The sequence below is a fragment of the Lissotriton helveticus genome, chromosome 2_1, assembly GCF_964261635.1.
Source record: "Lissotriton helveticus chromosome 2_1, aLisHel1.1, whole genome shotgun sequence".
In the NCBI taxonomy this organism is placed as follows: domain Eukaryota; kingdom Metazoa; phylum Chordata; class Amphibia; order Caudata; family Salamandridae; genus Lissotriton; species Lissotriton helveticus.
Window position 1 is genome coordinate 118,926,523 of NC_136059.1, and position 27,342 is coordinate 118,953,864.

Here is a 27,342-nt window from a genome sequence, read left to right on the forward strand (position 1 = left end):
GGTGCACCATCATATTGTGTGATGTTAATTGGGTAATAAAGGATGAGAACTGCGATTGTCACAGGTTTGAGAGTGTGTGTATGTGACTCTATAGGACTACATGCTACAGATTCTTACAAAGCAACATTTTCATTTCGTAGCATGGGCGGCTGTAGATACACCTGCTCTGCATCGACTAAGGCAGTGCCATCCGTAAGCGGTCGATAGGGAGTAGAGGATGCTTATCTCTGGAACAAAGTGCTTAAAACAGTCTGGCCAACCACAGCCTGGTGGCGGTTGTTCATGCAGTAGTGCCACAAGTGGCCACATTGCAGATGTCAGCTAACAGGATGTTCCCTAAGCAAACCATGGCTGCCCATTTCTTAAGGGAAGAGTGTACCCTGGGGTTGGGGGGGCAGGTAAGCCTCTCTGGTTTGGATTCAGGATGCACTTGAGCTGGTCATGCTTGTGAAAAGGATTGGTTCCGTCCACGTAATATTTAAAAGCTCTTTTAACATCTAACATGTGTACAACTCTTTGCGCTACTGAATCTGGCTGAGAAAAGAAGACAAGGAGCTCTATAGTCGGAGGTGAAAAATGAATACCACCTTGGAGATAAACTTAGGACTGGTGATGGGAACAACCCTATCTTTATGAACCTGATGAACAGTTCTTGTGAGGCGATTCACTGCAATTCCCAAATAATGTTACCTTCCAGGAAAGAAACTGTAAATGACACGAGTAAAGGTTCTAGGGGGACCATAAGCCTCAGGAGGACTACATAAGACTCCTACACTGGGTGCGGGTATTGAGGAGGTATGACACTATTAAGAAAATCTTGACTACTGGGATCCTATTGAGGTATGAGGGTTCCGTTTTATTAAACAAAACGGCAGCTAGGTATAGGAGTATTGAGAGACCAAACTTCTACAGATGTAAAAGACAGCAGACAATGTCCTTGTTCTAGTTTTTCCACTGTACTAGGTCCAAGTGGTGGGCATGCCTGTCCAGCAGAATGATAATTTATTCCTTGGAGAGGTTAGATAACTGAACTCTAGGACATGAGGTGCTAGATCGTTATGCTGAGCTGTCTGGGTGTCTGATTTGACCTGGTCTGCGTGAGAAGGTCTGGCCTGAGTGGCATTTTCTCATGGGGGCTGATGGACAGCTCAAGGAGCATGGAGTACCAGAGTTGCCTGACCCAAGGGCATCAGGGATACTTATAAATTTTCCTCACTGACATTCAGGAGGTGTGGGAGAGGAGGGAAATTGTAGGCTAAGAATTCTGACCAGTTCATCCATATTACATTTCCATGGACTGTGTGCACAGGCATCTGGTGGTTAAGTTTGGCATACGTTGTTTTCAGAAATGGTGAAGAGGTCTATTTACGGGAAACACCAATGATGGAAGTACCTGTGTAGGAATTACTGGTGGAGTGCCCACTCATGGACTTGCTGAGCAGGTCTACAAATTCGTTGGCCACCCCCGGGAGATGTTCTGTTAGGAGTTGTATATCGTGGTGGAGCTGGGGAGTGTGTGTGTGCTGCCATGTTTCTGCAAGTAATACAGGGTTGCACCTTTGTCGATCATTCTAGGTAACTGATGTGGCGGCCCTTGTGTTTGAGTAGCTCACAAACCCTGCACAGTTATGGCGCTGAGATTAACACCACAGCCTGTGAGACAGGCTTCTGTGGTAATAGTCACTTGAAGAATTGGGTCTGAGGAAGGACTGCCCTACAACAAGTTGTTGCTGTTCCACCAATGCAGAGAGCGGAGAGTTCTAGTTTTTATCATCACTAGATCGTCCCAGTCACCCTCCACCAGGGACCAATGACTCGTGGGGCACTCTGGTATGGGGTGTATGTAGAGCCTGGAGTGGGGCAAGCTAGGGATGCACAAGGCTATCATCCTGAGTAGGCTCATCACAGCTCTGACAGTGAGTGGGCGTTTGGGCTGAAAAAGAGACGGCAGCTGTTGGAAAGGGTGGCAGAGTGGGCTAAAGAACGGTGATGGATTAAACCCAGATTTGTTGACTGGGTGTGAGTATTTGATTGGTTCAGATGCTCCGTCCATCACCACCCCCTTTTGTACCGCTTTGTCGCCATAAGTTGGCAGGGTATGCTCAGACGTGAGTCCCTTGCTCACTTTGCCACTGGATTCAAGCAAGCATAGGGTGGCAGAGTGGGCTAAAGAACGGTGATGGATTAAACCCAGATCTGTTGACTGGGTGTGAGTGTTTGATTGGTTCAGATGCTCCGTCCATCACCATCCCCTTTTGTACCGCTTTGTTGCCATAAGTTGGCAGGGTATGCTCAGACGTGAGTCCCTTGCTCACTTTGCCACTGGGTTCAAGCAAGCCTGGCTGAAGACGGCTGTAATGCCAGAAACCGGTCCTAGGAAGCTTGATTCCGCTCCAGGGAAGGCATGGCTTGGCAGTTCGGGCTGGACTGTTCCCATGAGGCACAGGGTCAGACTGATTTGCATATGGCCATGTCTGAACTGGGGTGGCAGAGTGGGCTAAAGAACGGTGATGGATTAAACCCAGATCTGTTGACTGGGTGTGAGTGTTTGATTGGTTCGGATGCTCCGTCCATCACCACCCCCTTTTGTACCGCTGTTGGAAAGGGAACAAATTCTGTTGGCTGAGGTAGATTTTTCTTGCAACCGTTTCAACACAGACCCCCAGGGAAGTGTTGGATTTGTTGAGGTTGGAGGTAGGACGTGGTAACATTTATGGGGAAATTACTGTTCAGTGTGGCTTATACACTGTTGCCTGCTGTTGCTCTTGATAAGCCAATCGTAGAGGTAGGGGAAGACGCAAGTGCCCACCCTTCCACTTTTTACAGAAGGGCGTGAACCACTGCTAGATCCTTTGTGAATACCCTTCTACCCTTCGAGCCGTCCTCACCTCGGAAGGAAGTACACTAAATTGGAAGCGACATCCGATTTCCACAAAGCAAAGGAACTGGCGGTGGGCATAGTAGATAGGTATTTGCAAGTAGGCGTCCTTGAGATTGTGTGCTGCCTTGCCAGAGCAGAGGGATGATGTCCTGAAGGGATGCCATATGGAAATGTTCCACCAGGATGTATTTGTCTGAGGTTTGAAGTCCAGGATGAGTCTGAGGGAGAAAGACTTCTTTGGGAGTGAGGAAGTAAAGAGAAGTAGACGCCCTTTCCCTGATAGAAATTGGAGAGAGCACCTCCACACGCTTTTCGAAGGAGTGCTTGTACTTCTTCCTCTATGGTCTCTACAGGGTGGGATATTGAGAGGAGTTATGAGATCTATTCTAAGCAGTAACTATGGTGAAACTATGATTAAACCCACTGTTCTGATGGGATTTCCTCTCACAGAGATAAAACCTTGTATTCTTCCCACAACAGGTGATGTGTGATTGAGGGGGAGGTGCGGCAAGACACTGCTTAGAGGTGAAAACTACTTTACAGTAGTCATCTATGCCCTTCACTCGGTTTCCCCTGTATGCCCCCCAGGAGTAAGCCCTACTGGTCTACTTGTTTTAGGGGAGCTACCGTCTTTAGTAAGAGTGCAACTAGTCTGGTGATACAGCCTAGGATCCTGAAGCTCATAGAACCTTAAAAATCCTGAGTACGAACAACGTTTGGAATAGCATGGTTCTCCAAAGGGATTGATTAAATCTAAAGATACTGGTTTTACAATAATCTTATTATTGTTTGACAAGCAAATTCAATTAGCACTGATTACTCGTTCAAGTTATTTTAGAAAGCACAATCTCATGAACACATTTAAATGCATGAAAATGAACAATCACCTTAACACATTGTATATGAGATACCGGCTCAATGCATACTATCCACCTTACATGGGGCACATTTTTTTATATTATTTTCACAAACTTCATGTGTAAAATATGAAAATCGCACTGTCACAATTACTGTGATCTTTACACAGAGAAGTGTCCAAGATGGTTAATAGTCCATGGTATGCCGAAGAGTAGTTCGACACCAGGTCATAAGGATGACAATGTCATAAATGCATGAACCTTGGTTTCCTGAACAACCACTTTCTAAGTATGCTCTTTATCATTTGGTGGCGAGCTCCTAGATTGAGACCAGTAATAGCCCTAACTGGGGATTGATCCAAGTCAGGATAATTTTGGAGTGGAGAGGGGGGGGGGGGGGGGGTTTGGGAGGGAGGGTTTGAATTTTTTGTTTTCCATGGGGTCGATATTTTAGTATTTCAAGGGCTGGTCAGATGGGTCAATGGGACTGCCTGAATCACAAAACTGTGTGGGGACCCCTCAGGGTATTCTGGTGGTAGTGTGCATGAGTGGGGTGGAGTTGGATGCAGAAGTGGAGTTGGATGCAGAAGTGGATTAGGTGCAGAAGGAGGTGGAGAAGGGAAATATGTTTGACAGCTTTGTGCCCCTGTTTCCATGGTTCTTCAATGTCAGCTTCGATGTGACTCAGAGGGCTGTTCTTCTTGGAAGGCCAGCCTCAACCTGCAAAGGAGAGTCTGAGGGCTTCAGCAGACGTGTTTTCTCCAAGATCTTACAGGTGACAGAGTGAATAAAAGGAAGCTTTTCCCTGGTGTTGAGTTCCTCCAGAAGTAGTATCAGTGCCTCAGTTTCCTTGGATCCGACTGCCATCAAAGCTTTCAGCATCAACAGGATCTTTGGCACCTGCTTTAGCTGTGCTTTAGGTGTCAGCTTTGTGTGTGAACGATAGCACTCAATGCCCTTTGGTGAGGACTTGGTTTACTTCATAGCCTTTTCTCTGTGCTAACCAGGACCTGAAGGGAGCAGAGGCACTAGCGGCAGCAGTCTATTTTATCCACGTTCAGGATGTGAAGCAGATTCCTGTGGAACTTTTAATGCAACCGTGGCTTGGTTGTGTGGATCTTGGGAGACGGGTTTAATACTACTCTGGGAGGCTTCTTGGTTCAAGGGCCAATGTTCTTCAGCATAAATTCAACTTCCTCCACATCTTCTGACTTAACTGAGGATACAGTATTTGGGCTGGGTGTTAGCTGAGCTACTGGGATTCCAGATGGACCTGCATCATCGCCTTCTTCGGCGAAGAAGGGATCTTCTCGAAAACGTGAATACGTTTTAGAGGATGCTTGTTTTTGCACATTGTGGTGTGGCCAACGCCTCTCTCTCCTACAAGCAGAAGGTGAGACAGGGGGTGTAGTGGTGAGGGAGAGACACAGATTGCAGACATGGTGGTGATCAGACCACTGACACTTTGAATTGACCTGGGTCAATATTTAAGGAGTGACCGCTACATCACCGCATTGCAATCTGCATTCTCCTGTGCTGAGGGGGCACACGTGCTACCCAAAGGGCATGGGAGGATCCTGGTGTCCGAGCCACTGAGTCAGTGACTGTTACTTCAGAGGTGTCTGGCAAAGTAGCATGACAGAGCAATCAAAATGCTGACTGTTCGTCTGAAACGTTGATGTTAAAATTGGACTGTGTAGGCCTTAAAAATGTGAAAGGAACATATGTGAGTCTACAAAATGTGTAAGGAGAAGAAAACGAGTTACTTACCTGTAACTACGGTTATCCAGTATTGGTATCTTTCATAGATTCACATGCCTGAATCATTCCCCGTCGTCGAGGCGGGAGTCCCACGGTAAATAAAATATATAATAGCAGTGCCTAAAATTTCTTGTAGTAGGCTGGAAAAGCCTAAAGGCCTAACTAGGCCTCAAAACTTAGCAGCCCATCTACATCATTATGTAAGAAGACCTGAAATATTAGCCTCAGCCAATCAGCTGTCCTCACCCTCTAGAACCTTCCCTGCTCAGGCAGTTCTCCTCAGATTTTCCCAGCACAAGTGAGAAGTAGTATCCATAGTCAGAACTGCCCTACCGGGGAGGAGGGTGGGTGCATGTGAATCTATGAAAGATACCAATACTGGATAACCGTAGTTACAGGTAAGTAACTCGTTTTCTTATCCAGTATTAGGGTATCTTTCATAGATTCACATGCCTGAATCAGAATAGCAAGCAGTAACATCATGTCTGTCGATAGAGGAAGGTGGGAGACAAATAAAATAGAAATCAATCCCCACACAACCAGGAAGGTAATAGAGTACAAAACATGTCAACATAACATATGCATCAAAACCTTCGAATATAACAGATAGGACAGCATTATAAAATGTAAAGTATAAAATATATAATCTTTCCAACCTTAGTGAAGAAGATGCTGCAGCACTGCATCACCAACAGCTGTGTCATCTTGAACTGCCGACTGCAGACAGTAATGTTCGGTAAAAGTGTGCACACTTTTCCAAGTAGCAGCTCGGCAAATGTTCTCTAGAGTCACTCCAGCGAAAAGGGCCGTAGAGGTCGACACTGTTCTCGTGGAATGAGCTTTAACCTTCCTTGATAAAGGTCTATTGGCCTTGTCGTGACAGAAGGTAATTGTGGAGGACAACCACCTGGCAATAGTTGCTTTTGTGACAGCTTGACCGAAGGTGGGTCTTCCATAGGCAACAAACAGTTGTGTAGATTTACGCATGTCTTTTGTCTTTTGCAGATAGAATTTCAGACATCTTTTGACATCTAGAGAATGTAAAACCCTTTCTGCAGGAGTTTTCGGATCCGGGAAAAAAGTTCTAAGCTTGACCGGTTGATTAATGTGGAATTGAGTCGGCACTTTAGGAATGAATTTAGGGTTGGTCCTAAGTGTAACAAAGTCCTTAGAAAATTGCAGAAAAGGTGGAGCAATAGTGAACGCCTGTATGTCACTAACTCTGCGAGCAGAAGTAAGAGCCAACAGAATTGCAACTTTCCAAGTCAGAAATTTCAGTTCCGCTTTATGGATTGGTTCAAAGGGCCTTTTAAGAAGTTGGGAAAGGACTACATTAAGATCCCATTCCGGAGGAGGAGGACGAACTGGCGGAAAAACTCTGAAGAGACCTTTAAGGAATTGCTTAATCAAAGAGGAAGAACATAAGGATGGTTTGTTAGAGTGCTTCCTGAATCTGGAGATTGCTGCCAAATGTACTTTAATGGAAGAAAAAGCTAGACCTGATTTAGCCAGAGAAAGCAGGTATGGAAGAATGGCTTCAGGAGGAGCTTGCAGCGGATGAACATCATTATCTCCACACCATGAACAAAACCTCTTCCACTTGAAACGGTATGTTTTGATGGTACTTTGTGCACGTGCTTGTGACAATATTTTCCTGCATTCCGAGGGAATGTTTAGGTCTTTGAACTCTAGGAAATCAGGAGCCAAGCGTGCAAGTGCAGCGATTGAGGATCTGGATGTTGAATCTGACCGTTGTCTCTTGTCAGCATCGACATAGTCGGTTTGAGCCGAAACGGAGGCTGTTGAGACAGCAGGAGAAGTTCTTGAAACCAATATTGTCTCGGCCAACGTGGAGCAATGAGAATGAGAGTGCAGTGTTCTCTCTTCATCTTTTGCAGGACTTTCGGAATGAGCGGAATCGGAGGATAAGCGTACGCAAACATTCCGGTCCATCTCATGAGGAGGGCGTTTCCTCTTGACCCCCGTTCTGGGAACCTGCTGGCATAAAACAGGCACTTGCTGTTTTGTTGCGTGGCAAACAAATCCAGCGTTGGTCTCCCCCAAAGGCGAAAGACTGTGTCTACTTGATGTTGTTCGAGCTCCCATTCGTGACAGTCCACAAAAGTTCTGCTGAGACTGTCTGCAAGAGAGTTTCGAATCCCTTGAACATGCTCCGCTTTGAGGGATATGTTGTGCTGTAAGGCCCATTCCCACATTTCCTGAGCTTGCAGTGACAGGGTAAGAGATTTCGTTCCTCCCTGTTTGTTTATGTAGAACATGCTGGTGGTATTGTCCGTGCGCACCAGGACGGACGAATTCACTATCCTTGGTAGGAAAGCTTGCAGGGAAAGAAAAATGGCCCTGAGTTCCAATATGTTGATGTGCATCTGTTGGTACTGATGAGACCATCTTCCTTGGATTTGAAGATCCTGAAGGTGACCTCCCCAACCTTCCATGGACGCATCCGTAGTCAAAGTGTAGTCCGGAATCTCTTGGAGGAAGGTGAGACCCTGCGACAAGTTGTGTGTCTTCGACCACCAGAGAAGAGCCTGTTTCATTTTGACCGTGACTTTGATGCGGTCGTCGAATGATCCTTCGATCTGCTTCCACTGACGAAGCAACTCTTCCTGCAACGGTCTCATTCTGAGTCTTGCCAGAGGAATGAGATTGATCGCAGCTGAACACATCCCCAGAAGGGAAGCATACATCCGAACTGAAAGTGACTTTTTTGCGGATATTTGTTTTGCCAGTTTGACGAGCTTGTTTTGACGCTCCTGTGTCAAGTATGCCTTGCACTGGCATGTGTCCAAGACTGCACCCAGAAAAGTTAGTCGTTGATGAGGGTGGAGCTGAGATTTTTGAGAATTGAGGGTCAATCCTAGGTTCGAGAACAGTGAAAGTGTTTTGTTGACTGCCTCCATGGTCGAATGATTGGTGGGACCCTTCAACAGCCAATCGTCGAGGTATGGGAACACCTGGAGTCCCAGGGACCTCAACATTGCAGCCACTGGGGCTAGACATTTCGTGAAGATTCTGGGGGCCGATTTGAGGCCGAATGGGAGGACTTTGAATTGGAAATGGACGCCGGCCACTTGAAATCTTAGGAATTTGCGGTGGTTGGGGTGAATAGGGATGTGGAAATATGCGTCTTGCATATCCAGAGAAGCCAGAAAGTCTCCTTCGTTCAGACAATTCAGAATGTCCTTCAACGTTACCATGCGGAAACTCTGTTTCTTTAGATATTGGTTGAGTTTGCGCAGGTCCAATATTGGACGCCACTCTTCTGAATTCTTTTCCACAAGGAAGAAACGTGAATAAAAGCCCAGCCCTTTCTGAGAAGGATGGACTAGTTCTATAGCGTTCTTGTGTAGCATCTTTAAGGCTTCTTTGAAGAGTAAGCGCAGACGAGGGGGAGGGGGACCCCTGGGCGGCGTTGTGGGAGGTTTCTGTAAGAACTCCAAAGTGTGTCCCTTGCTGACTAAATCCAGGACCCACTGATCTGAAGTTATTTTCCTCCAGTGATGGTAAAAGGCGGAAATCTTGGCGCCCACGGGAAGGGAAAGAGGAGTGGTCGACATCCGGCAAAGCTCATTGGCGCTTGTTAGAATCTCTCCTTTGATTACCTGAGCGCCGTTGTCCTCCCTGCCGAGAGAAAGAACCAGAGGCAGGCTGCCTGTTAGAAGATTGATAGTATGGTTTGTTGTAGGACGATTGATACTGGCGATTTTGTTGGTTTGAATAATTTCCTCTGGAGGAGTAACCACGACCTCTTGCACCTCTAAAGGACCCTCTCTTGTATTGCAGGGTTCCTAGAGATTTCGCTGTATCGGTATCGGTTTTAATAGCCAATAAAGCGTCATCAATGTGCTTCCCAAACAAGGACTCACCATCGAAGGACATGTCCAAGATCTTGGTTTGGACCTCAGGTCTAAAGGTGGTAGCCTTGAGCCAACCTTGACGTCTAAGGACAATTGCTCCAGCCAGTTGTCGAAAGTTGGTATTAGAAATGTCTAGGGCGCAATCAATAATTTCTGAGGCCGCCCTTTCACCTTCCTGCACAATTCTGCGTACATCCATCTGATGATCCTCCGGGATCAGCTCAAGATATTCCGAAAGCTCCGACCACATCTGCCTGTCATATCGAGCCAGGATAGCTAAGGAATTAGCTGCTTTAATGGATGCTGCTGCGTTTGCAGAAAATTTCTTCCCAATGGCGTCAAGCCTTCTTCCCTCCTTGTCAGGTGGCGTTGAGATGGGAGCAGAAGGATTCTTGGACTTTTGCTGCGCCGCCTGGGAAATGACCGAATCCGGTCGAGGATGGCCAATCAAACAAGCAGGTGTATCGGATGGCGCTCAATACTTTTTATCAATCCTTTGTAGAACTGCTGGAATGGAGGCTGGTGTTTTCATAATATTGAGGCCTTCCTTCCAGATATAGTCAATAATAGGTATGGCTCTGATCACTCTCCGATACCCTTCCTTAAAGTCATGTAAGAAGCAGTCCGACTGCTCAACTGTGACAACCAATTGAAATCTATTAGCAGCTCTCTGCATAATATTGTGAAAACCCCCAATATCTTCAGGTGGAGAGTCTGAAGGACGGGGAGGAGGCGGAGAAGGTGTAGGGATGACATAATCCTCCCAAGGGTCAACTGGAGTGTTATCCGGTAATTCTCCCTCTTCTCTACTTTCGTCACCATCAGAGGACGAACTGTCCAAAACCTGAGGAATTGGTGAAGTACGTGGTTGTGGAGACAAAGGAGCTCTTGGCGACGGAGGTCGAGGCACAGGCGCCGGAGCAGATGAACCAGCGGGCGCACCCTCAGTTGGAGGAAATCTCTGTCGATAATCTGCCAACATAGCTTGCAAGTCCTGTATTAAGGAAGTAGGTAAATGTGTTGTGTCCTCAGACCGAGGAAGTCTAGAACGAGGTGATTGATATGGAGTGGAGTAGACGTCATGCGTGTATTGCTCCTGAAACTCTTCATCATCATCCTCTTGAAGTTTAATATGCAATTGAGAAGGGTGACAGGCAATCCCAAAGGGGTCATCATCCTCTTCTCCTTCTTCTGACTCTCCTTGCATGTATGTTTCCAAAATGTGTGATGGCAAAAGCGGAGATATATGTGAATAATCCTGCCTTTTGTAAGTTTTCATTTGGAAATGAGTGAATTGTATCTTTGCAGGTGGGGAACCGTGCAGCCGATGAGCAGAAGCCCCAGTAAACGGATTCTCCGTCGACGGCGCTGCCAACGCCAAAGATTTTGTCGTCGACGAGGCCGTCAAAGGTATGGTCAATGACGAGTCCTTCGCTGTTGAAAGTGTCGATAACGCCGTCATCGACGAGGCAGTCATCGGCGGATCCCTCGTCGTCGAGACCGTCGCCGGCGTCTTCGTCGACGGGTCCCTAGTCGACGGGACCGTCGATGGTATCTTCGTCGACGGGCCCCTCGTCGACGGAGCCGTCGACGGTGTCTTTGTCGACGAGTCCCTCGTCGACGGGGCCGTCGATGGTGTCTTCGTCGACGGGTCCCTCGTCGACGGGGCCGTCGATGGTGTCTTCGACGACGATCCCTTCGTCGTCGGGGTCGTCGATGATGTTCTCGTCGACGACGCCGTCGTCGACGTGTCTGATGGTGTCGTCTTCGTCGACGAGATCTTCGTCGACGAGGTCGTCGATGATGTCTTTGACGACGAATCCTTTGGAGACATTGTTTTCGTCGACGACGGCCGTGCGGTCGTCGACGGAGCAGACGTTTTAGTCGACGGAGCCTTCGCAGAGAAGGATTTCACAGACTGTGACTTGGTTTTTGATACTAAAGGTGGAACAGACATCAAAGGTGACGTGATAGCCGAAGTGGTAACCACAGAAGTAGAAGAGGAGGTAGAAGTCCAAGTAGTAGTTGGTACAGACACCAGAGTTAAAGTTTTGGTCTGGGTAGTACTCACATGTGAAGAAGCCGATGCACTCTGAGAGGGTTCTGAAGCTTTCTGAGAGGATTTCAACAATTTCTTTCTCTCAGGAGAAGCATTGTCCGTGGATCTAGCTCTCTTGCTAGAAGTTGAGGCTTTGTCCTCCTCATCAGCAGATGAAGACTTTAGCCACAAAAGAACCCTTGCCTCTCTATCCCTGATGGTTTTCTGAGGGAAGGTACGGCAAATTCTACAGTCCTTCACCACATGAGAAGGATGTAGGCAATAAATACAATCCGAGTGCTTGTCATCCACATGGACTCTCTTCTTGAAGCAGGTTCCACAGGGTTTGAAAAGAGCTTTCTTTTCAGACATTTTAAGCTTGAAAATCCAAAAAACTGAGTAGGCACTCAGGGAGACTCCCTTACACACGAAGTGCGGTGAAAATCTGAGGAGAACTGCCTGAGCAGGGAAGGTTCTAGAGGGTGAGGACAGCTGATTGGCTGAGGCTAATATTTCAGGTCTTCTTACATAATGATGTAGATGGGCTGCTAAGTTTTGAGGCCTAGTTAGGCCTTTAGGCTTTTCCAGCCTACTACAAGAAATTTTAGGCACTGCTATTATATATTTTATTTACCGTGGGACTCCCGCCTCGACGACGGGGAATGATTCAGGCATGTGAATCTATGAAAGATACCCTAATACTGGATAACTGTGAACTCTGAGCCCTGTCTGAGTATGTCCGAACAAGAAAGCAGAAAAAAAAACAATCTAAGATGGAGTTGCTGCCTGTGTGCAATTTGATCCAAGGGGGAAGATAATGCAAATCCTATGACTTAAATGATTACTTCAAAGAAAAACAACACTTGCAAACACCCAAGCCCAACACTAGATGGCAGGAATATGAAGGGCTTGTGTATGGACAGCCACACATGCTATGAACACTATGCGACTGATTACGATGTCGGTGGGTCTGACACAGAGCCACCGACTTCTGCTCCAGTGGTCCGCCAGCCGTATTACGATGCACCGGGCAGAGGATTCGGGCGGCGGGACCATCCATGGCGCTTCCAAAGGCGTCAAGGGGTGCGTCAGAAAGACACCAGAACCCCCTAATGACGCTGGCTCAGTTATCAGGATTATGATGTCATATTACGACAGCCTTTCCTAGTCTGCCTTTCCGACATGGAAAGGCTGCCGAAAAATGGCTTTAGGGGCCCCTAGCAGGGCCCCCTTTCTCCCGGTCCTCCACTATGGGGCCGGGAGGGCACCTATGGTGCCCACCTAAACATCCCTGCAACGTGTGGCAGGCACCTCATGGCAGGGATGTTTATAAACCTCCATTTCACTATAGCAGCTTGTGCAGTGGGCTATTCGGTCCGCCGCACAAGCTGCAACAATGAAATGGATGTTTCCGACCACCCTGTGGACGTTCGTATCCAAATTGCCAGGTAGGAACGAGACTTATGGTCGAGAGGTTCCAGACCGACGTCCGCCCTATATCGTAATCAGCCCCTAAGTTTTTATATTCTGCATTTAAAGGTGGAAAAGGGAAAGTTAAAGCACTTGAACAACATTTTTACCTAAACAAATCCCGGGTCCAAGGAATACCTTTTAAAAACAATACTGGAATAAATGCTGGTCAATTTACTCCATATTCTTCTGATATTTTTTCCTCTTTGTTCAACTGATACCATTTTTACCTAAACTTCAGAGATTTTGGCCACCAGTAAAGGTATTAATATAGGTTTTAACGTAATTTCATTTCATTATACCAGTAGATATTAAGGGCCAGATACTTATCAAGGGCTTGAGTTGCCCTTGATTCATGCAAAGGCGGTGTAAGGTATTGCAACCCCTGAAGTCAGATTTAGTAATCTACGCAGAGCCACCTTGCATGGCTCTGCATGGTATAGTATATTTGGAGTAATTCATGGCCTCCCAAGACGCTGCCTAGCATTACCCAGAGTGAGGAAGGTGTTTCATGGGTGTCCCCACGCATCCACCCATAGTTTTTGGCACATTCCCAGAGTTCCTAAGATTAGTAAACCTGGGAATGCGTCACAATGCCACGCCTTTCCAGGTGAGGCATAACAAGGAGTAATATGTTTGCTTTTCCTCGTTATTTCAGCTTTCTAAAGTGCGATATTCTGCAGAAGACATAGAAAGAGGGATATGCCTCTGAGGAGAGCTTTTTTGCAGATAGATGCTGTTAGACCCGTCTGCTTCTGAGAGTCCCCTCACCACTATGATTTCTTTTGTTCCCCTGTACCTCCCAAAATTTGTCGCTTTTTATTTGTCTACCAGGACTTTTATGTGTTGTTTCATGGGGTTAGATGTTCCTTGACGCCCAGTTGCTCACAAGGTTTGTGGCACCTATTTACAAGGCGCCTGGCCCAAACCTGTGGCATTACAAACTGGGGTTGTCAACCTGTATAAATGAACCTAAAATGGTGAACACCCTTTTTCCTCATGTGAAGTGACTCCCATTGGAGCCTTCATGAACCCTGGCCTTTTGAGGTTTTGGCGCCCTTTGTTTGGCGCGCATTTCTGACAGGAATTCCTTTATTTTCCTCAGATACACAAAATGGCTGCTCTAGAACCCCAGTACGGTGGCTGTGAGTGTCCTAAATACCCTTCAAGAGTGCCATGTCATTGTCACAGCCAGAGAAGGTTCTAGAACCTTCTGGCTCGTGCCAGTACCCCAGGGCACTGGCTATAAAAGGCCCAGTCCCTGGCGGCCATTTTAGAAGATAGATGAGATGATGAGATGAGAAGATAGATTAGTTCAGACTAGAGAAGAGATTCCAGACTTGACACCAGATTGACACCTGCCCTGTTGACCCCTGAGGTGGCTGGTAGCGCAGGCAGTAGAGCAGCAAAGGGTGGCTGGCGTTGTGTCTGACTGGCGTTCCAGTCAGCTGCGTGAGAAGTGACCTAGCGCCTACAACGCCTGCCCAGCGAGTACCTCATTGCCCCCAAAGACTGTGGCCAGATTCGTATGCCTCCCCGCCCCCCCCCCCCCCGGTGGTGAACTGTGATCGAATTATCGAGTCGCGAGGCGAGAGCAAGTTCGCCGTGACCGCGATCGTCAGCTGTGCCCCCCTTCGCGACAGGTGCCTCTAGAGGGGAGCTCGGACGTCTCCGAGCCCCACCAGCGTAGAGCTCTTCCTGCGCAGATAGAAGGTGAGGTGGTGCGCCGGGGCGGGGAAAGGCCAGCCTTCGTTGGGCGGGACTAGCGTCTCTGCCACTCCCCAGTGACCCGGGAGCTGTAGCTGTGGGCGGGAACCACCCTGAATGCGGAAGTCGGAGGGAGGTTCGTGGAGCCCCTGAGAGCCCCGTCGCTAACGAGAGGAGTGCTGTGCCCGACTGAATCGTATCTTGATTGCAGCCGATGTGAGGTGGGCCCGTTTCCTCATAGTGAATGCAGCGTTGTGAAGGAACTGTGAACCGGCATTTACTTGACTGTGCGCGAAGGTTGTGTGACCTCTCCGGCAGCCCGTTCGTCAGTCTAGTGACTTTGAACTGGTGCCGCCTGTGCTCAAGTGGTGCTAAAGCCCGTAGGCGCGCATAGACTTCACCGGCAAAGCAGAGATCCTATCCTGGTGACCGCCGAGTGCAAATGATGTATTGACTGTGTTTCCTTGCCTTCTAGATACACGCGCACACGCCTTGAGTGATTATTAAAGAGTCCCAAACCTTATTTTGTGCTCAGAGAAGCCGTATACCTGGTCATTGAAAACAGCATAAACTGTAAGAGTTATCTTTCCCATTTGAAACGTATTGCAGATGTAATGATTCTAAAGTATTTAATTGGTGGCAGCGATACCAGAAGAAACATGTGGTTGTTTATTTAAATGAACCAATATTTATTCTGATATTTATTCTGATATTTATTCTGATATTTATTCTGATATTTATTCTGATACTCATTCCTGAAGTTATTCTATTTATTAATACTATTTATTACCAGAACTGTATGACCAAAGGAAATGTATATGTGCTTTCCAAGTCAACCCTATTTACAACAAAGAACTTTTATATAAAGGAATCGTATTTTTCTACAGCAGTGGTGTGGTGTCCTTCTTTTTGGTGTGGATGTACAAGGAGTTATTATTGGGTCAGAGCCGGCTTAACACTACAGCCTTCACTTGCCTTGTCACTTGAGCCAAGCTACCCCCTTTGTGCTGGGCTTGCCCATCGCAGGTCCAACAGATGCCTATTCCTGAACAAACAATTCTGACTATAATGCAGGCACCCTTGCACTATGGCGCAAGGGTACCTGCGCTGGTGCTTGGCGGCTCTGCAGAGAGCAGGAATGCGCCAGATGTTGGTCATTATGGCGCATTTCTGATCCCTCTATTTGACGCAGCGCAGGAAGTTGTGAAATCTTAGTAAATCTGAGCCTAAAAGACTTGAAGTACAGAGGCTCCAGTAAAACAGCTTTCAACAATTCATAAAACTGTATCAATGGAAAAAATCACAATCTCTGAAAAGGCGATGACAAACATCCCCTTTTAATGATAATTGCAACAGAATTTGCCTTGGCCTCATCCTACATGGTTATATGTTAAACAAAAACAAAAACAAAAAACAGAAAAAAAAGTATATGTGATAAAGAAGAGTTAAAAAAAAGTTGTGGTAAACATGTACATCCATGGAAAGAACAAATGCAGAGGTAAAAAAGACATGCAGGTATTGTGCTGGCATACCCTTCTTTAGAGGCACTTGAATGCGCCTTTTCTTGAGGAAGGCACTCTGACTGGACTTTGGATAAGTGTCCTTTACGCATTCTACGTGTTCTTTTTTGTCCTACAGCGACACTAACGTAGGCTTCTGAGACTTGAGGGAGCCAAACTACAGTTATGAATATAACCGGTCTACAGTGCGCTTAAAGGTGAAAAAGCTCACGGAGGAGGGTTGCATCAAAGATTAGAATGTAAAAGACAAAGACAGTGGACAACGGATGGCTTTCTATTAAAGATTTGAGCTCAGCACCAAACTGGTCACAAAGTCCTAACAGAGATACCCATCAGACGACAGACTGAAAATAGAGGAAGAAAAAAAGAAGCATCTGAACATCTATGGAATGATGGTCGATAACAGAGCTTGCTTACCTTCTTGGCATCCTTCAGCTGGCGCTGAAGGTCGGCCTGCTGCTCTTGGATTTTGCTCTTCCATTCCTGAAGCTGCTCCAATTGTATTTTGTACTTCTCAAGCTCCTTCAGCTTGGCCTTATCTTCATTTCGCTTGATCTTCAGAGTTTCAAGTTTTTCTTCGAGGTCCTTCACCTGAGCTCGCAAACTCTCTTCCTCCTACAGAAAGAAGAGTTTAGGTTATTCAGGAGTTACTGCCCAAGATGCAATGCTGTAAAATGTAAACAGCTATTTATGGCTATGGTCATGTAAGACAATGCACTAAATCACTGCTGCCTGCTCACTGCCATGACATTTAATCCACCTCAAATGGTGCAATATTTTTGTTACTCTAACCCGGAGTAGAACTCCATTATCTCTTTCCATTTCACGCTTATCAGACCTTATTACCAGTATGCCCAACTGTTCTGCAGAAGCTACTTTTAAATGTACCGCCAGTGAGTAAACAACAACTTCTCATGACAGAATTCAGAAAGGTGGTTAATAAAGGGAGACAAAGGGAACAGCACAGAACAATAATGGAGTCCTCTCCAGAGAGCCAGAGGTTCTAACATTGTGTTCATCGCTTTCAATATAGTCTTATTTTTTCCCCCTTTTAGCTCTATACAAAGGGACTGCAACCACAAAAGGAAGGGGTGAATGTGAAGGAAATACCCATCCAAAGCAGAAAACTTCTAAAGATCTACTCTGACAAAACAGGGCACGGACTACGGTAATAGTCAGTCAAATCAAGTGTATTATGCATATATTAATTTAAATCATTGCATAAGCGAATCAGTAGTAAAAGGCATATATAAACACATCAGATGTTACCATTTAATACACAGATCATTGGCAATCGAATACATAGGTCACCAAATTACAGTTTCGACCCATAATAAAATTGGACAATAGGTTTGTTTTGATAAAACATGTATGTCTTCCCTCATGTGTCAGTCAAAGACGATCACAACCGGGATTTTTTCAAAACTTAGTGAATCGGAATTAATGACTTATTGGTAGGATCAAAACAATCTGATTGTGCGCCTGGATGATTGAATGTAATGCTGAACAAAGTCATGTTGTAATAGCTCCCTCCAGTCCTTTAACAGAGTAGGACATATACAGAAGAGATTCATTAAGTACTCCTTTGCTACCTCACATAGTCACAGTTCATATTTTCACGTTTCTTGAGCCATGGTAAGTATGGTTGCATACGGTTGGGTGAAGGATGATAGCCAAATCGAAAGTCCATACATTTTTGTTTTTAATAAGTGAGCATCGTGAACAAAAGAGGTATGGTTAGATATTTAAAGTTTTTTTAAACAGTCCAACGATATCCATGCGTGTGGTCGTTTCAACATCACTGTGTCTCGTATGACAATCTGCCTCAACACACTGTCTTTTTTTAAATTTAGTTTTAGACTGAGAACATGATTGGCATGTTCCAGAGAGAGACCGACTCAAGTGAAAGGAGGGATGTTTCCAAGTATTAACACGCAGGCACCTTTTGAGAACCATTTTTTTTATTTCAGACCATATCACTTTATTAAGCCATTTATTTGTTGTTGATGTTAGTTTATGATAGTATCAGACATGACAACCTTGGTGTGGTATTCCCCCCCCCCCCCCCCAAACGTTTTGCCTTCGCTCCTCCTGTCTTTCTGAATTCGTTTTTGTTGGCATTAGAACTCTGTTTAGTTTACCACTGCTAACCATTGCTACAGTGCTTGTGCTCTCTCCCTAAAACAAGGTAACATTTGCATATACCTAACTGGCACATTTAATTTACCTCTAAGTCCCTAGTAAAAGGTACATGTTCCAGCAGCCTGTAGTGCAGTCTTTAAATTGCCATTTCGACCTGGTGAAATAAACATTTTGCCAGGCCTATACCTTCCTTTTTATTATACATAAGTGACACCTAAGGTCAGGCCTGAAGGCTCATATGGCAGGACGCATTGTATTTAAAAAGTAAGACGTGCTCTTTCACTGACCTAACTCCCCCATTGATAACACTGTGTTACAACCTTGTTAAATTTAATATGTGATAACTTTGGATTAGGAGCGGTTAGAGATATACTGTTTACACTCATGTGAATTTGAAATTAAAGCCCTCTTTAACCCCTTAACTGATCATGCTTACTCGCCACATTGCGGAGTCCCTTTTGACTATTTGCGGTACCCTGAGCTTAGTCCCTCATAACTTTATTTCCACATAAGGTATACATACCAAATTTGCGCTCTTTTTTCCCCAACATCATGGGACTTAAAAAGGTACCTGGGGTTTGTGGATGCCCCTGGAAGGGACCTAGTAAATAGCCAGAAAATAGGGGGGAAAAGTGCTTCACAAAAAGTGTTCAAAAATGGCATCAACAAAAGGTTTGCTTTGCTAAAGTCACCATCCTTCCATTGTTCAGGAACGTGCAGAGCTGTAGGAGAAAACCACTTTTTTGTGTTGCCACGTGTCTCCTGATAGAATCTGTACATCAACTACAGTTAAATGTAGGTAGCTGTGGATTTTAGGGGAACTCCCACAGAAACAGGTTTGAAGCCATACTACAAAGAGGAAGCCTGGAATCATTCAAATTGAACAGAACACAGAGTCCTCCAAAGACAGAGAAAGAGAGGGCCACCGCAGACATTGACTAGTTCACTTCCAAGAGTAAAAAGATGCCATCATGACTGGAGCCAGAGAAAGTGGCCCCATCTCGATCAATGGGGTATCGATTCAATTATTTCAAGACTACTCTTAGCACATTGACAAAGTGTAGATCCTTCAGATTAGTCACAAAATGTCTAAAAACAAAGGCATCAAATGTAGATGAGGACATTCATTTCAGATCATATTTAAGTGAGATAGCAAATAGCGCGCCTTAGCCTTTGTGAAGGAAGTGTGCAATTTGTGGGACTACGGGAGAAGTCAATCTCAAACATCGGCAGATGCACTGGACATGAGAAAAGACAAGGGAGGCTTGGAAAACAGCAACCAGCAAACAAAACGGGTCTAAACAGGAGAGACGCAATTGTGGCAGGCAAACAAAGTGTGCTTTTTTACTGGCTGATCATGGAGGAGAATGGGACGGCTCACCAATTACTATGGCAACCGTGGATGCCCTAAATGTAGGATAAGAGAAATTCCTAGTCCCAACGATAAACAAGATCACTCAAAACAGACAACCCAGTTATTTTTGGTGGTGATTTAAACTGAATGATGCACTCTACACAGGACAGATCACTGGGCAGGGCAGGGAAAACACCAGTTCTATCAGCTACTACCAAAACATTGGTCAATGATTTGGACTTAGTTGATTTTAGCACCACAGACATCCACTTTCGGCGGATTACTCACATTACTCAGCAGCCCACCAAACTTATGCAGGCATCCACCACATCAAGATAGACCAAAGTTTAATGCAGAGAGTTCAAGTCAAATGGCAGGTACCCAAACCTTATCGGTCCATGACCCGAACACAACTCACTATCAAATGGCCATGGAAATATAGCAAGAGAAAAAGAGAGGCGCTGACCTGGCCTTTTAAAGGACAAAGGTATCCTCTATGAAATCTGTGAAACAAATATCTCACGGTTAATAACACTGGAATACTTAGTCCCAAAATTGTGTGGGATGCTCTAAAAGCAAGTGTAAGAGGTATTTATTTAGGAGGCAATTCGCCTTCACTGTAAATGGAAAGTTTGTCTTGAACAATCTGGGAGGATTTGCTTCTTCTTGAACAGACACACATCAACTCAATCCAAATAGGGAGGCAGCTTACTTTGGCGAGGGGTCAGCTAAGCTGCGTAGTGTACAATAAAGCCAAGTACATCCTTGTTAGAACAGGAGTGCACTTTCATAAATAGGGGAACAATGCAGGTGCCATGCTGGAAAATAAATTCAGAGCAGAACAAGCACGGAGATATATTCTGGGGAAATTAGGAGTACAGAGAAGGTGGTCCAAACAACTGATGAGGGCAAACGTCAGGCTTTCCATGCACACTATCAGAGGCTGTACATATCCTCCCAAATAGACACAGCAGCATTCAGTCTCCCTGCCTACTATATCCACACTAAAGGTAGAGCAAGTACATGAACCTTTATCTGTTGCTGAAGTTCTCCCAGTAATTAAAAGCGCGAAAGTGGGCAAGTCATTATTTTATAAGCAACTCACACCTCCGACTATCCCGATCCTTGTAGAGGTCTTTAGCAGCCTACATTAATTCCAGGGTCTTTCGCACGCTGTGGCCGAAATAAGGATTGCCTTGACAGCAAGGCCAGGTAAGGACCACAAATCAGGCTCATTGTAAAGCCGGATCTCCTTGTTGAATGTGAACGCTAAGGACTTCAACAAGATATTGGCAAACCACTTGGAAAGGGTATGCCACTCAGGATACATGCCGAACAGACCAGCTTTATCCCGACCAGAACAACTCGCGACAATACTAAAAATAGATTTGATAATGAAATAACAAACTTCTTTCTTTCCTTTGCTGCTGTGAATATAATAAATAAATAATAATAATTTAAAAAAAGAAATACCATAAGGAAGTGGAATTGTTGGTGCTGGGCGCAGAGAAAGAGTTTGACTGGAGCCTGTTGAAGGCAGCACTCTCTACACTGGGAATCAGCTACAGATTCAGAACCTAGTTTGATGTACTCCAAGGTTCACCTCTGTCCGGAATACGGGTGAACGGCAAAACATTCTTCTGCAAGGAGATCCAAAGGGATACGAGGCAGTACTGCTGCTCTCTCCCCTATGACCTTCACAACAAAAGAGAAGAGCAGGAGCAAATTAAAGGGTTTGACATCCGTCAGGACAAATGGAAAGAGTCCGCCTTTGGGAAAGATATTTTACTGCTGCTCGGTGTCTCTAGAAAGTCCCTTTGATAATGAATTTACTTACTCCATGAATGTCATTCATTGGCAGGTCACAAAATACATTTTGGGAAATCTGAAGCTTTAACATTGGCAGGGGAAAAAAGCTGACCACACATTTAAAGGATGAGACACAATTCAGTTGGACATTTAAAGGGCTAAACTATTTAGGGATCTTCATATTTCTGACCTATATGAATGCATCAGAAGCCACTTGAAAATTCTATTGAAGGAGACTAAAGCTGTCAAACTCTTGGGGTAGTCATGCCTGGGGAGAATCACTTCACTCAAAATGGTGGATCTAGCCAGGATATTACATATATTTCAGAGCCAGACACTACTTCTCTCTAGAAGTGACATCTCACAGATAAAAGTTATCCAGAAGGTTTTTGTCTGGGATGAAAATCAGTCATAATTGCACAGACAAATTTGCACAACACAACCTAGTAAAGTGGGCGAAGGTGTACCACATTGACAACATTATTATGAATCTGCTCAGTGGTACTATGTGACTGAGTATCCCCGTGAGGAAACGGACAAGATATGGTGCTTCACAGACCACAATCTAACCCTTACGGAGAGGTGCCTTTATACTGAAACAGCAACAGTGCAGGAACTTGTATGCCTTCCCTATAACTAGAGTAACATCAGAGAGTTGGGACTCCCTGGTGAGACGCACATACCTTTCACCCATGACATCCGTTAGAGGGAACCTTGACTTCTCTCCGCAGTGGTAAGAGCTTGCTTGCAGATATGGGAAACGTGTGGCGGTTTCAGACTTTGCAACCATAACTAATGGGATAATTCACTCATTTGATATTAGTGGTACTAATCACATCCCTGAGAAAGAAGGATTTCACTACCTGCAAATTATTCATTTGGTCACAGTCTCAGAAAAAGGAGAGCGCTCCAAGGTAACGCTCAAGTTTAGAAATGTTTCTGCAAACCTTAACAACATGCATTCGACTTCTAGAATTTATGCAGTCCTTAATGCATGGCTGTCTCAACTGAGTTTTGTTTACCACAGACAATGGGGGGAAGACCTAAATACTGAATTACACAAGCGGTGGGATGACTTTCATACCAGTCATGTGACTTTGCACATCATGCGCAGGGGCATGAAACACTCTACAAATTCCTGTATTGAGCTCACTACACCCCTACCGGCTACATACTGGACTTAAGACGCAACCTATAACTTGCTGAAGACCATGTGGGGAACTGGGCACGATTCTCCAATACCATGGACATGCCCTAGGAACAACGAGTTTTAAGTAGGAGCTGGCTAATATATCCTAAAATTGAAAATAGAGCAAGACAATTTTAGGGATTTCAGTAGCAGAAACCTGCCTACTAGACAAGGTCATGGGGACAAGGATCTCCCATTTATTACTCATGGTCAGGTGGATGATTTTAGGTCTTTCTGGAACTGCTTCAACACCAACCTTAGATTAATGGCTCCAGAGACTTTGGCACTGTTAAGGCATGAAAAGAGAACATATGACCTGATGGCTGAGGCCCATACATTTACCAGAATATTGAAACCATTTCTGAAACACATGAAGTAAACAGAGGCTTAACCTGTCCAAATTTACTTTGAGCATTGGGCCTTTTGGATAATGAGCGGTACCAGTTAATGACATGGGGAGGGGGGGTGCATGCAAGCCCAGCCACAGCAGAAGGCATCACTATATAGGTGGGGGAGGGTTACTGGAGGGGGGGGGGTGGACCTATCCATCCATCCATCTACCTCTCTAGAGTCTCACAGACGGTCTTGGAGTAGCCCCCCTGCCTGTCAGTCTAGTTTGGAATATGCAGTTGTGAGGCCCAGACAGGTGACAGTGCAAGGCTGCTGCGTAAGAAGCCTTAAATAAACAACACAAATCACAGTATATGGAAACCTTTACCCTGAAAAAGTATTATATGCTTGAGTAGTTTATTCCCTTAACGTTAATGGCAGTAATATACTTTTCTCTCTTTTTCATTTTCAATATTTTATTTTTCCTCTTTTCTGTTCCTTTCTTCCTTTTTCTCTCCTTCATTTTCTCTTTCACCCTCTTATTTTCGTTAAAACGCTCTCATTTTTCTTTCATTCCGTTGTTAATACTTGTATTCTTTTTCTCACTTGCTCTTATACTTGCTCCTTTTTTGTTTTTATCTTTCCTTTTGCCTCTTGATTGGTCTCCAGATCACCTTTGCTTCTTCATTCCTTTGTTCTTCTCCGATTGTTCTTTAGTTCCCCCTTCTCTGCTTTGTTTCTTCTTTCCTTTTTCTCTCCCTTGTAATTTTTTTCATGTACGCTTCTTTTATTTCCTATTCCCTCTTTCATTTCTGTATTTTTTTTAAGTCACCTCCTTTCTCCTTCCACACCTTTTTTTCCACTCCTTTCGACTACTTGATCTTCCATTTTTCTTCCTCTCTTTTTGCCCTTCTCAACATGCTCCCATTGCTTCCTCCCTCTATCTCTATGCTGTTCCTTTTCTTCTCTCCTTAGTTCCTTCTTTCTTTCCTTTTTCACCTGCTTATATTAGTTTTTTCCTTCCTTCTCTTTCTTTACTTTTTTCATCCTCTTCTTTTGTTTGTTCTTTAAAAATACTTAACTTCTTAAAGCAATCTCTTCAGTCATCACTTTGTGTTTCATCTTTGTGTCAGAGGTATACTTACGACTATTGGGGTGGCTGCAGTGATATATTTACTTTAAGAACGGTATGAAGTTGCATCTACCTATTCTTATTATTGCTGATTAAGGCATTGACAATTTCTGGACATCAACCAATGGACCTTAAAGCAATTAGTCAGATAATCAAAGTCTTTTCGGCTTATCTCTGATAATGAGAGGAGTGCCATCCTGTGTATTGAATGATCAAGATGCCATGAATCCTCGAATCTCACAAGTTTCATAAAAAAGTGTGAAGAAACACAACTTGTTGTTGGACCAAGCCCTCTCTGCAGGGCCACACCCGAACTTTTGTCTTTCCCCTTAACTTTTTGCTGAATTCGATATTGATGGCCTTAAGAGTTGGTGCACTTTACCACTGCTAACCAGTGCTAAAGTGCTTGAGCGCTCTCTTTAAAACATTGTGGAATGGTCTTGAACCCAATTGGCCTATTTAATTGACTAAGACCTTAGCCAAGTGGTACTACATGTGCTGAGGGCCTGTACATTAAATGCTACCAGTGGGCCTGCAAAATTGATTGTGCCGCCCACTTAGATAGCTCTTTAAACAGGTCTCTGGCCTGCCATTGCAGCCTGTGTGTACAGTTTTAAACTGCCATGTTCACCTGTCAAAATAAACCTCTTGCCAGGCCTACACCTTCCTTTTTAATACAGACAAGTCACCTATGGGGTAGGCACTAAACAGCCCACTGGGCAAGGCGAAATGTATTTAGAAAGTAGAACATTTACTTTTAAGTTTTACATGCCGTGATAGTGAAAAGCTCTTAAATTAGTTTTTTTCATTATTGCAAGACCTACCTCTCCCATAGGATAACATTTGGGTTACATTATTACATTTAAGAAGGATAACTTCCAAATGGCAACAGGCAGGCAGGTTGAGCTCTTGTCTAACAAATTGCAATTAAAAGACCTCATTAATGGTAAAGTCAGATTTTTAATAAAGTATTTGAAAATGCCACTATTAGAAAGTTGCCACTTTCTTGTCCTAACCATTTGGTGCCTGCAGCCTGATCCTGGGTCACATGACTAGGCGTAGCTGGCAGTCGGTCTTTCTGTATTGGTCCTAGACAATGAGGCAAAGGGAAGGCAGGTGCTAGCATCATGGATCACTCTGAGTTAAGGGGGGGGGGGAGCGGTCACATACCACAGTTGCACATTGCAAAGACTCTGCCTGAGCACCATCACAAACTGTTTGATACTGGTCTCTTGTGACACCAGACAAGCTGGGGCCAGGAGAGGGAGGAAGGGGATGCCCGATACCTCAGGGGTGTAGAAACCTCTAGAAGCTTCCTCTATCACAAAGTGGGGATTAGGTATAAATACTGGACCTCAGACCCACACTCTTCAGTACACTTCTGAACCGCTGGAAGACTGTCAGGAAGGACTGCTGTGCTACTGAAAGGACTACATCTCTACTGGACTGCAGCACTGAAAGAAGGATGCCCTCTTGCATGGGTGAAACAGACTAGGCCTGTAACCTGAACCAAAGTCCATCATAGTGACTCTCAGTGCTAGCCTCTTGTAACCTGCCAGCTCTCTGTGGATCCAGCAGAACTGACGCATCACCTTTGCTGCATGACGTACCCCAAGCAGAACAGACGTATTGCCTCTGCCGTGAGGATTCTTCCAGCGCAAGGAGTCCGCGTTAATTTTGCAGCCCGCTTTGTAACCGCCACTGCGCAACGCATCTCAGACAGATACAAAGTTATAACTGTTTAGATTTTAGTGACCATTAATAGAGAAAACTGAGTCCCAAACAACTGAGTAGCCCACACAATATTAAATGAATATATAGGCAGTCAGTATCTATCCTGCTTCGACAGAAAGATAAACCACAAAATGCATTTCAGCATTATACCTAAATAAGACTGAAGGGATTTAAATATATATTTGATGTATTTTGCTCAATGTATTTTCTTTTCTTACCTTTGTGGGCATTGGGCCAGGTGAAGGACCCATTGGAGAAGTAAGTGGAGTTCTGATGACTGGGGCAGCTAGTGGAGTCTGAGCAGGAGTGCTCGGTTCGCTGCTGCTGATCTCGCCACATGATGCAGAGGCAGAACCGGAAGCTCCCGCAGTCCCACTTGAAGCTGCAGAACTAGGGGTACGGGTAGGCTACAATGCAAGAAACACAGTGGAAACACGAAATTAATTTCTAATGCTAGGAATTCAGAGCCGTTCATTCACTTAGCATGCATCACAACTGTGCCCCCCAAACGCTTCTACAAAGAAAATGTAATGGGTAGACTTGACTTGGTGCTGAGGAGCCCTGCTAGATGAGGATGAAAATAAAAAGTTATGGAGATTTTAATCACAATTTTTTTTTTTTTTTATAAACCAAGAGTGAAAATATACACTGTTTATTACATGTAGATTTGGTTTTTTGATGGGTGAAAATGACAATAAGAGAGATATAGACTGTTTAGGAGCAATAGTCACAATAAAAAAAGTCTGCTTACTGGTGGAGACAGTATAATCATGTGAACATCACAATAAATGAACGCAAAGCTCTAATGTGTTTGAGGAGGTTATTGGCACTAATAAAAAGTATTTTCAGCACCTTCATTTTTGCCTCGAGAATGCCTCGAAAAAAATCCTCCATCTGATAATCTTCAGTTTTAAAACTGTAGGAAGTTCGGGGAGTTTCTTTACGGTAATGACAATTTTTTCCCACAGGTACAATCAAATTCTACCTTCATCAGATCACTTTGATTGCTATTGCTTGGGGAGACAGTCTGGAACATCAGTGCTTTCAAAGATGCACAGAGATCACATAATTCCAGAACAACTTATCGTTGACATTACAGAACAGCACTGGCTCTAATGCCTCATGGTGCTAAAAATTGTTCTTCTAATGTAGAGGTTTGAGGCCATGCAATTCAAGGACTTTGGTGGGTTGATTGATAACTTATCTTAAGCCGAAAAGAAAAATCATCTGTTCAACATTAAGAAGGTTCTAGTGAAGGAAATTTTACGTGGAGCTACATATGTATCAAAAAGGCTTCAGGGTGTTGCACTGAAGAAGCATCCAATTTTAAAAGAGTCCAGAAGTAGTTGACTTTGATATGCATGCTAAACCTGAAAGACTCTTTTTCATCTGAAAAAGAGGTGTTAAAATATTTCCACAGCACACGGTTCTGAAAAACCATGTCCATAAAGTCTAGCCGGTTTACTGAAATCAGAACTACTCCTTCCGGGAATTCACTGTGCAGCCAAATAAGAATAAAAAAAAAACAAGAGTCTAAGAA

At 44.7% G+C, this 27,342-nt stretch overlaps 1 protein-coding gene across 9 annotated transcripts in view; it reads right to left on the minus strand.

Moving 5' to 3' along the window:
- Positions 1-27,342, minus strand: part of DCTN1 (dynactin subunit 1) — a 669,529-nt gene that overhangs the window by 218,875 nt on the left and 423,312 nt on the right. For all 9 annotated transcript variants that reach the window (XM_078674588.1, XM_078674584.1, XM_078674585.1 and 6 more), the window contains 2 exons: positions 26,021-26,209; positions 16,530-16,727 (listed from right to left, as the gene is read on the minus strand). In XM_078674588.1, coding sequence (XP_078530714.1) covers positions 16,530-16,727; positions 26,021-26,209 — 387 coding nt within the window. The remainder of the gene's footprint in view (positions 1-16,529; positions 16,728-26,020; positions 26,210-27,342) is intronic.